Here is an 11,174-nt window from a genome sequence, read left to right as displayed (position 1 = left end):
ATTCCATGCGTAGGTTTTGATGGGAAATGAAAATGATGGTTGGTATATTGCTTGTGTAACTCTACGCTACCTGTAGCATTCTTAGTGTTCACGAACATATGTATTGTAACAAATAAATATCTAGTTGGTACCAACAACCCTAGAAATTTCGAACATAACACTTCATTTAAAATAGGAGACAATTTACCGCTTTAATCAGGAGAATTAAACCGGTCTAAAGTGGATGTCTAAATTGTCAGATTACACGTCACATTTGGAATCTTTGATCTATTTGATTTTCATACATATTATCATAATGCAGACCAGTCTGTCAAATATTTAAACGAAGGACTTTTTCCATATTCCCAAAGTTATGTATTAAAATTGGATGTTTTTCTCAACTTGGACTAATAAGGGACTATTAAGCCTTAATAGGAGATTTCAACATAGTAATCAACGGAGTGTTTATTTAACTTAATTATACAGAAGTTCGTATCCCAAACACACACTGTATTGTACATGATATTACCATGTTACTTTCGAATATGAATTTAGTGATACACCAGTACATACCAAACTAGGAAGCATTTACACTTGAAGCCAATGTCAAAAGAAAAATATACCAAAGCATGTGACCGAACCCCTAATTGAAAACTGGGAGTCTATTTATACAACACAGGATCATCCAAAAAAATGTCAAAATTCAAAAGAATGTGACTCAATCCCTAATTTGAAAACTAGGTAGTCTATTTGTATAACACATGATCATGAAAGAAGGGAAAGGTGCCAAATGTACAAAAGAATGTGACACAACCCCTAATTACAACTGGAGAATCAATTTATACCACATGTGCTCAAGACAAAAAAGATGATCATAGAAAAGGGTGGAAATTATGTCGAATATACAAAGGGATGTGACTCCACCCCTAATATAAAACTTTAGTCTATTTACAAAACATACTTTTTTTTAAACAAGGCGGAAAATATGTCGAATAAAGGAATGTGACTCCATCCCTAATATAAAACTTTAGTCTATTTACAAAACATACTATTTTTAAACAAGGCGGAAAATATGTCGAATAAAGGAATGTGACTCCATCCCTAATATACAACAACAAATGATCGCGACAGAAATGACCATTGGTACTCTATTCGACTTATTTGACACCACTATATTCAGAAAATGAATATCGTAGTTCCTCATAAACATAACCAATGATTCTGCAGCATAGCCGTTGGGATAGATCAGTCGGCAAGTATAGATAATAACAGGAGCAACAATATCGGGATTAAAGCCAGATGATGGCACGGACATATTATTCCTTCCTAATGACTTCGTCTTTACGTCTGTTGTTTGTACTAGGAAACCAACGATGTACAACATAAGGCGATAACATCTGTGTAGTGCTGATTGGAAACATTTTCTATTTCTGTAGAAATCTTTCGTACAAACGATATTGGTTCCTACTAGAGCCGCAGTAACGACGAGTATCACATATACTTTAGGAATAATAAATAGAAAACATTAATGGTTTGTCATTAAAATAATACATCTTTTTATGAGTATGACAGAATGTCGATGTAATCATGGACGTCGTAACCTTATGACGTTACACTTCACAAGAAGACGGCAACATTTTGAATGGGCTGCTCTTCCGGGTTAGATTTGCTCATAAAATTAGTACTGTTTGAATTCAATGTTTTATATATATATATATATATAAAAAAACAAGAACACCAAAACACGGCGAATTTCAATGCAGCTTATAGAAAGCACCGAAATGATTGATCAAAAACAAAAGTGATGTCACCACAGGTTTCACCACAGTCAGGATATAAGCATTGATAACGTTTAATAAATGTAAGAAAACGCATGTCTAAGAAAAATGAAGAACAAGGCCCGGGTCAATGTCAATTGATATTAATCAGATTCAGATTCATATTCTTTATTTTGCCGAGAGCCTTACGGCTCATAGGGGCATCAACAATACATGTACAAAGAATACAATTATTCACGTCTAATAAACACACTCGCACACTTTCACACACTCTCACACACACCAACATAAGTAAATAACTACGTAATCAGGAGAGTGGTGGCTATGTGTAATAATACACAAAACTTAACACACAAAAGTGTTGAATGGTAAAAGTAAGCATTGTGAAAATTACACATAATTAAGTACAAACTCATGATAGGGAATAATTAACTGAATATGTAAGAATAAGCTGCAGTGTTGTACACTATAACTACTAAAATATTACTGGTTATCACGCTGCCTTACAGCAAAATACAAAAATTTGGCAGTGTTGCATAGTTCTTTGACATTGATTACACCCAAAAGTTTTATTAACTTAAACACACTTGGACTTTTGTAATAAATTTTTTTAATGTATTTTTACCTTAATTCCTTATAAAATGAACACCTCAAAATAAAATGAAATTCATCCTCTACATCACCGTTGTTACATCTGCTACATAATCTATTTACTCTATTAATATTGCTATGACGTCCAGTTTCTATATTGAGATTATGCGCAGATAATCTAAACTTTGTTAACATACGTTTATATTTTGTTTCAATAGGTTTACATAAATAATATTGTATATCAAAATTATCAGTAAGATGTTGGTACAAAAATCCTTTTGACGAGTTTTTAATTCTGCTAAGCATTTCCTGTTCATTAACTTCTAATAATCTTTGTTTTATAACATCATATGCCACAGAGACGGGCAACTCGTTCTTAAACAAATAATGAAGACCTAGAATCACTCTTGTCACATAGTTGAGGGTGGAATCCTGGTCGCCTTTTAAGAGAGTGCATTACCGTTGAGCCGACAGAGCACTCGGGGAATCAGCGCAGAATCGTCAAATAACTAAATAAGCAAATATCAGACATATTACCTTTGATTTAGACATTCCCTTTGAATTTAATTTCCACAAATGAGTATAAACAATTAATTCTTACACAAAAGTCAAACAGAAAAACTATTTCAGTTTTAATAAGTAAACAAGTTCGAGATAAAATATATTTCAGAAAACAATCTCTGTTGTCTTAATGACTATAATAGTTTGTCAAAGAGACCAATATGATATAATGGATTAAGTGTTTCATGTGTACAAAAAATGTACCTGGTGTCACTGTTCAGGTAAGATATAGGATAGTATGCAAATGTATTGTCAATATCTATCTCTGAATGGTAGCTGTATAAAAACGCGTGACAATCAATTCTACCTGCATAACAGGTGAGGCCGTGGACAGAGCTTGTCGTGCAGGTGTACGATATGTATCTAACCACTATTTGTTGTCTCCTGCTCCTTGGATGGACGACTGCAAACAAATCTCCTCTGTACATCGGTGCCCTTTTTAGGGCCGGCAGTACGTGGTATGCTCCGTATTCTTATGCACTCAAACAAATGTTTGATCTGGCTTTTGAGGAAATTTCTGACCGCACGGACATCTTGCAGGACTACGAACTGAAACTGATCGTGAAAGAAACCGAGGTATTTATGACAAAAAGACTTTGAATTCATGATATAACTTGATATCTTATTGTCCAAAATATCTTTTCCGAAAATCATGTTGAAATCATATTAGCCCAACTAATCCAAATTATGTCTATATGCCACTCTAAAAAAAGAAAAGCAAAGTAGATGTATTGCATAATTATAATTTAACCATTGGGGCAGTATTAGTGTGACGCCCTCAGTATTCTTATCACTACCAAGCTTGTTTTAGTATATATACATATCAAGATTATTCAGTAAATATAAGACTTAATTAAACAATATATCAACATTTCTAAAAATATTGATGTATGGGTCCTTGAGACCTCCCTATCCTGTTTTTAGCGTTTATTTAGTTGTGTTTTGCGTTTTCTGTTCCTCCCTTATCATCACGGACGAATCCGAGAGGAATGAAACAGATAAATTGTGTAATTTAATTCATTTCAGCTTTACAGTATCTGAATTTGATTGAATTAAACATAATATCAATTTTGATTGAATTAAACATTTTATCAATTTTAAACGATATACCAGTTTAGATGAATTAAGAAATATCAATTTTGATTGCATTGAGCAATTTATCAATTTTGATCGGATAAAACAATATATCAATTTTGATCGAATAAAACAATATATCAATTTTGATAGAATGAAATTATATGTCAATTTTGATTGCATTAAGCAATATATCAATTTTGATCGAATAAAACAATATATCAATTATGATAGAATGAAATTATATATCAATTTTGATCGAATAAAACAATATATCAATTTTGATAGAATGAAATTATATATCAATTTTGATTGCATTAAGCAATATATCAATTTTGATCGAATAAAACAATATATCAATTTTGATAGAATGAAATTATATATCAATTTTGATTGCATTAAGCAATATATCAATTTTGATCGAATAAAACAATATATCAATTTTGATTGAATTGAAATTATATGGAAAGTGATTGCATTAAAATATATATCAAACTATGATTGAATTAAAAAATATACTAAGTATGATTAAATTCAACAATGTATCAACTAAGATTGAATTAAACATATTAAACGATATACAACTCTGAATGATTTTAACGAAATATCATTTGTCATTGAGGTAAAGAATGTATCAATTTTGACTGAATAAAGCAATGAATTAGACAAAAATATCATCCTTTTTATTAAACAGTATATAAACTAAGATTGAATTTAACAATACATTAACTTTGATCTAAATAAACAATATATTAACTTTGATAAATGACCTTTGGTGTATTGAATATAATATATAGTACACTGTACTGTTAATGTACTGTATACACAGCTGTATTTGCCGTTTCATTTTACGAAATTCCATCGAAGGATAAATGATGAATACCGATTTTGCCATAATCCACATGCTTTGAATAACGATGTTACTGACACTATATATTTTTTTTTATAAATACACTGTAAACAACAGATGGCTAACCAAAGCATTAACTATTCTTTGATATATACTCCCAGTGAGTAGTGGTTAGATAGTACAAGCTCTACTGGCTTCACCAAAAGGCTATTGAAGTTTATTTTCCGATAGATCACGCGTGATTTGAAGCAACGTATATTAATAGGATGTAATATACGGAGCAAATACACAACACAACAGAGGGGTGGGGCTTTTAGAATAAGGCATATTTGTAGTACATGTGTTCTGTACAACATGAAGTCGATAAAGATCTGTGTAGAGAAGTTGATTTCTGTTGTTAATGGAAAGAGGTTCACATGCACTAAATCGGTCATGGTTTGCGATCACCTCTATACAAGCCACGGAGGACGCTGGAGGAGAAACGCGCAAAAGACGTACATTTCCCAGCATGTTCAATAATGAGTTCGAACATCAAAGAGATTTCAAGGATGTATCAACGAATTAAAAAAACAACAAAAAAACCCCCACAAAAAACAAAACAAAACCAAAGAAGACGGCTCCATTTGATCAGCGTTGATAACAACACCGGTTCACACAACAAGGAACTCGAGCAGGCACGACATGTTTCTCTTACGCTATGTCATAGTCTATGTCATAGTCTTTGTCATAGTCTATGTCATAGTATTTGTCATAGTCTTTGTCATAGTCTATGTCATAGTCTATGTCATAGTCTTTGTCATAGTCTTTGTCATAGTCTTTGTCAGAGTCTATGTCATATTCATTTGTCATAGTCTTTGTCATAGTCTATGTCATAGTCTTTGTCATAGTCTTTGTCGTAGTCTATGTCATAGTCTTTGTCATAGTCTTTGTCATAGTATTTGTCATAGTCTTTGTCATAGTCTTTGTCATAGTCTTTGTCATAGTCTTTGTCATAGTCTTTGTCATAGTCTTTGTCATAGTCTTTGTCATAGTCTATGTCATAGTCTATGTCATAGTCTTTGTCGTAGTCTATGTCATAGTCTATGTCATAGTCTTTGTCATAGTCTTTGTCGTAGTCTATGTCATAGTCTATGTCATAGTCTTTGTCATAGTCTTTGTCGTAGTCTATGTCATAGTCTATGTCATAGTCTTTGTCATAGTCTTTGTCGTAGTCTATGTCATAGTCTATGTCATAGTCTTTGTCATAGTCTTTGTCGTAGTCTATGTCATAGTCTTTGTCATAGTATATGTCATAGTCTTTGTCATAGTCTATGTCCTAGTCTTTGTCATAGTCTATGTCATAGTCTATATCATAGTCTTTTTTATATTTATTTTATTTTTAAAGACATTTTTAATACATAAATACATAAGAATCACACACACAAACACACATCGATTCCAATATGTATGGTTTGCTATCATCATAGTCATAATATCATCTTCACTGTCATCATAAACTATATTTTTCATCATCATAGTCTCATCATCCTACTTAAACATTAAAATCATCATCATAATAATAATCATCATCATACTAATCATCATCATACTAATCATCATCATCATCATCATCATCATCATAAACATCATAATTATCCTCAAAGTCATCTTCATCATAATCTTATCATCATCATCATAATCATACTAATCATCCTACGAATCATTATCATCATAATCATACTAATCATCCTACGAATCATTATCATCATAACCATCATAAAATCATCATCATCATCATCATCATCATCATCATCATCAGCATCATTATCATCATCATCATCATCATCATCATCAGTCATCATCATAATCTCATTATGATATCATCATCATTATAGTCATCTCCATCATAATCTCATAATCACAATCATAGTCATATTAATCATCCTACGAATCATTACCATCATAATCATCATACTCATAACCATCATAACATCATCATCATCATCATCATCATCATTAGTCATCATCACAATCTCATCATGATATCATCATCATCATAGTCATCATCATCATAATGATAATAATAAACCTTAAATCATCAGCATCATCATCATAATCTCATCATGATATCATCATCATGTATATATAGTCATCATCATCATCATACTAATCATCATCATACTAATCATCATATAACCATAATCATCATCATCATACTCATCATCAACATCAATTTAACTACAAGGATAAATACATACAAACCAAACATACTCCTATACCTGTATACATATTCTGATAAACATCCATCCACACATACATACATATTCAGTTTCCTGGTAGCCTGATCAATCCTGTCCAGGGCACAGCTTCTGTGTTGGTCATATCAACTCTTGCCACATCAACTGAATCATCGGCACCATTGACCAGGCTCCACACTGATTGCACCATTTAGATCTAGCATATACACACAAAACATACATACACATTCAAAACAATATCATACGTATACACATTCAAAATTACTTAAATGTGCACTAACTAACAACCTTACTCACACACACACACACACACACACTCACACACACACACACTAACACACAACCTCACACACATACTCATGCATATTCACACATACTTGCATTTAATAGTCTACTTGCTATTTTGACTTATATATAATTCACTTAGCAAAAAATAAATAAATAAATAAATAAAAAAAGGAGACAAAAAAAAAAGAAAGGGATAAAGCAGAGAGAGATAGAGGGAGACCATGGGATGATGAATTCATTCTTATCCGAATTAAAGAGTACAGGTGTTATTGTCAGCACAAAGTCAGGATTAGATTTCAAGTTTAATAAGATTTTCCCATTTTATCCATTCATTCATAAATTTTAATCTTACAGTGTTATTTTTGCTATTTGAAATATATTTTTGCACAGAATAATGACTTTGTATAGTTTTTACTAAAGTATTGATATTCAGAGAACTATGCAGGCATCATGTTATGTAAATGTAGTGTTTAATTATCAAAATTATGTCATTATCAACTCGAACACTTGGGCTATTGTAACTAGTAATTCCAAACAGAAAGGATTGTTTATTGATAGAAAAGGGAATAAACAATGCATCAAAAAGTGATTCTAGTGTCTGTAAGAGTTTTTGAACTTCTTGGTATTCCCATAGAACATGACTGACTGATTCTCTTTCAAAGTTACATAGGTTGCATAAGGGACTGACTATATCATAGTCTTTGTCATAGTCTTTGTCATAGTCTATGTCATATTCTATGTCATAGTCTTTGTCATAGTCTATGTAATAGTCTATGTCATAGTCTTTGTCATAGTCTTTGTCATAGTCTATGTCATAGTCTTTGTCATAGTCTATGTCATAGTCCTTTGTCATAGTCTTTGTCGTAGTCTATGTCATAGTCTATGTCATAGTCTATGTCATATTCTTTGTCGTAGTCTATGTCATATTCTTTGTCATAGTCTTTGTCATAGTCTTTGTCATAGTCTATGTCATAGTCTTTGTCATAGTCTATGTCATAGTCTTTGTCATAGTCTTTGTCATAGTCTATGTCATAGTCCTTTGTCATAGTCCTTTGTCATAGTCTATGTCATAGTCTTTGTCATATTCTTTGTCATAGTCTATGTCATAGTCTATGTCATAGTCTTTGTCATAGTCTATGTCATAGTCCTTTGTCATAGTCCTTTGTCATAGTCTATGTCATAGTCTTTGTCATATTCTTTGTCATAGTCTATGTCACAGTCTATGTCATAGTCCTTTGTCATAGTCTTTGTCATAGTCTTTGTCATACTATGTCATAGTCCTTTGTCATAGTCTTTCTCCACTGGAATGTCTGTGAAATTCATGCTTTCGAACCGTTTGTTTGTGTCTGTGTACATAATATTTAAAAAAAAAAAAAAAAGTCTTGTGTTAACGTATTAACTGGAAAAGTTCGCACTTAAAGTACCAACTCCTAGTGCAATATATTGGAAACCGTGGCATCCCTAATTTTAATATCCCGACATGTAATGCTTGTATGTGAAAAGTTTCGGCGTCAAATAGTATAAATTGTTAGCATTGATCTTATCAACACAAAATACCTTAATAAAGAAATCGGTTAAAGGGATTTCGATACAATTCTGATGAAAAATCACCAAAAGGAAACTTTGTTCAAGCCTCTGTCACAAACGGACGCATTTATTTTCATTGTGCGTCAATTCGTAAGGTTGAAGGAAGTACGATGTAATGTAAGTGTGCTTCATAGATGTAGTAAGCCTTCGGCAAACGTATACCAGACGTACGTACGACGGATGGGTGGAAAAGAACGCTTAGTGTATGCCCACTGGTAAAGGGAAAATCACGTCAATAATTCAAACGTCGGGCAGTTGTTATATAACTCCCAGGCTTTAGTAAACAATGGTTACAGAGGGAGAGGAGAGTCTGGCGTTTGATTTATTGCCCGTGATTTTGCCTTTGCCCTCTCGCACTCAAACCTCGTGTTGACGCAATGACCATTTTGCTATTTTGTACATGCGTGTTCCTTCCGTTGAGAGCACGACACATTTGAATTTCTTGGAACACCAATCGTCTTACAAGCGCACTGCGCATCCTCAAAGTTGCATAAGAAGACCGTGCCAGGTGCGCGAGTTCCTTGTCGTTTTGGATTTTGTCGAACATACACGTGGAGTAGACGTAAGTACGGCTGTAATCGAGGCTTTACATGTTCAGTGATTCAAGACTGAGAGGATTCAAGACAGCTTACGACGGCTGTCTCAAAAATACAATAAAAACAAACGATACTATTCAATTCAACCCCTTTGAGTTTTCCTAGGTCGGATGCAACTTCGTCAGACATAAATACGAGTTAAACAATATATCGTGAGGTCATGGACTTCAATGACGTTAAGATGGTAAATGGTATAATTGATGTCTTTCTGATGGTGTTCTATGATAGTAGAGTAACTCCCTTAAAGGTCAAAACAATGATGGCATTTTACCGATACCTTTGATAATATTGATTTTGAAATGTTGGAGTACGGTTATAATGAGACATAAATGTCACGTTTCTCTTAAATCCTCATGTGAATACTAGAACTGTATTAAAACTGGCGTTTCACTCATGTTATGACAGAAAGCAAGAACGCATTTACAAATACAATAAAGCGGAAATTAGATAGAACTACATGCTGAAAGTGAGATTGAGGAAAACGCTATTCAGAAATGTCTATCATACATGTCATCATTCCTATCTGGAACAAAAATATGACTCGATCCTTTTATTTGGTCTTCATCGTATTTGAATGAATGTTTGCATAAATGAATAAACACAAATATACAATCTAAAGAAGCCTGATATCCAACATCCGACGACAGATACATAATCAACAACAACAATGGGAAAAGAGGGGGTAGGGGAGGGGGAGAAGGGAGGGAGAGGGGTTATCAATAAAGGAAAGCACAACATTGGTACGTAATCATAGATCTATGAACACGCAATTAGTGCTTCAAAGACGGATGTCTAAAAACTAAAACTGAACATGATGTTCAATTACATTAGTAGATATTACTGTAATGTTATCATATGTCCAAGTAGAGAGCAATTAGTTATGGTATTTGCCTGCAAATTGTCTTCTCTTTATCGTTTAAACAATAATAAATATAATTTAGATTAGTGTTTAAAATCCCCGTCTTACCAACAGTTCCATCATTAGAGTACAAGAAACAGAACAGCATGTACGTTGTTGCGTGTATAGTAAACAAAATAGTTCATGAAAATATACAGGCGACTTTTTCAGTATTATTTATTATCAATGAAATTGTTATCTATTTGCTTGTGTTTCATTAAACAATGTTATGACATTTTAAGCATATTTTTTTCAGTCATCACACAGAACAATTTTTTCGCGCATAAATACGTTACTTCACACAGTCTAGCCGCATTATGTATACAGCCGCGTCAATTTTGGAATCGAAAGTGTAGCTTTAAAAGAATTGACATCTATGTCAAAATATCTTACGGCAGTGGTTAAAACAACCCTATCATATACTTCGTGTTAAAAACACGATCCGATGATCCAGGCATATAGAGGTTAAACGTTGGGGACGGGGTCGGACGTGTAGGATAGAATGTGAACGTTGGATTGAGACTAGAGTCAGTTGTAGCTCGGAATCAACATCAACTTCACTGTGTACAATCAAATGCTTCTTTTTGGGGATAAAAAAGTCTTATGCGAGCTAAGAATATAGTATAGTGAGTGTTGTATCATATATAACGTATCGGTATAGTGAGTGTTGTATTATATATAACATATCGGTATAGTGAGTGTGGTATTATATATAACGTATCGGTATAGTGAGTG

General features: G+C 33.0%; 1 protein-coding gene across 1 annotated transcript in view; it reads left to right on the top strand.

The window, feature by feature from the left end:
• The first annotated feature begins 3,238 nt into the window (after nucleotides 1–3,238).
• Nucleotides 3,239–11,174, top strand: part of LOC117336218 (gamma-aminobutyric acid type B receptor subunit 2-like) — a 44,898-nt gene continuing 36,962 nt past the window's right edge. Inside the window, exon 1 of the mRNA XM_033896675.1 lies at nucleotides 3,239–3,485. Within this exon, the coding sequence (XP_033752566.1) occupies nucleotides 3,267–3,485 (219 nt within the window). The 5' untranslated portion in view covers nucleotides 3,239–3,266. The remainder of the gene's footprint in view (nucleotides 3,486–11,174) is intronic.

Source organism: Pecten maximus, chromosome 10, assembly GCF_902652985.1.
Source record: "Pecten maximus chromosome 10, xPecMax1.1, whole genome shotgun sequence".
Classification (NCBI taxonomy): domain Eukaryota; kingdom Metazoa; phylum Mollusca; class Bivalvia; order Pectinida; family Pectinidae; genus Pecten; species Pecten maximus.
This window is presented reverse-complemented; position numbering and strand designations above follow the sequence as displayed.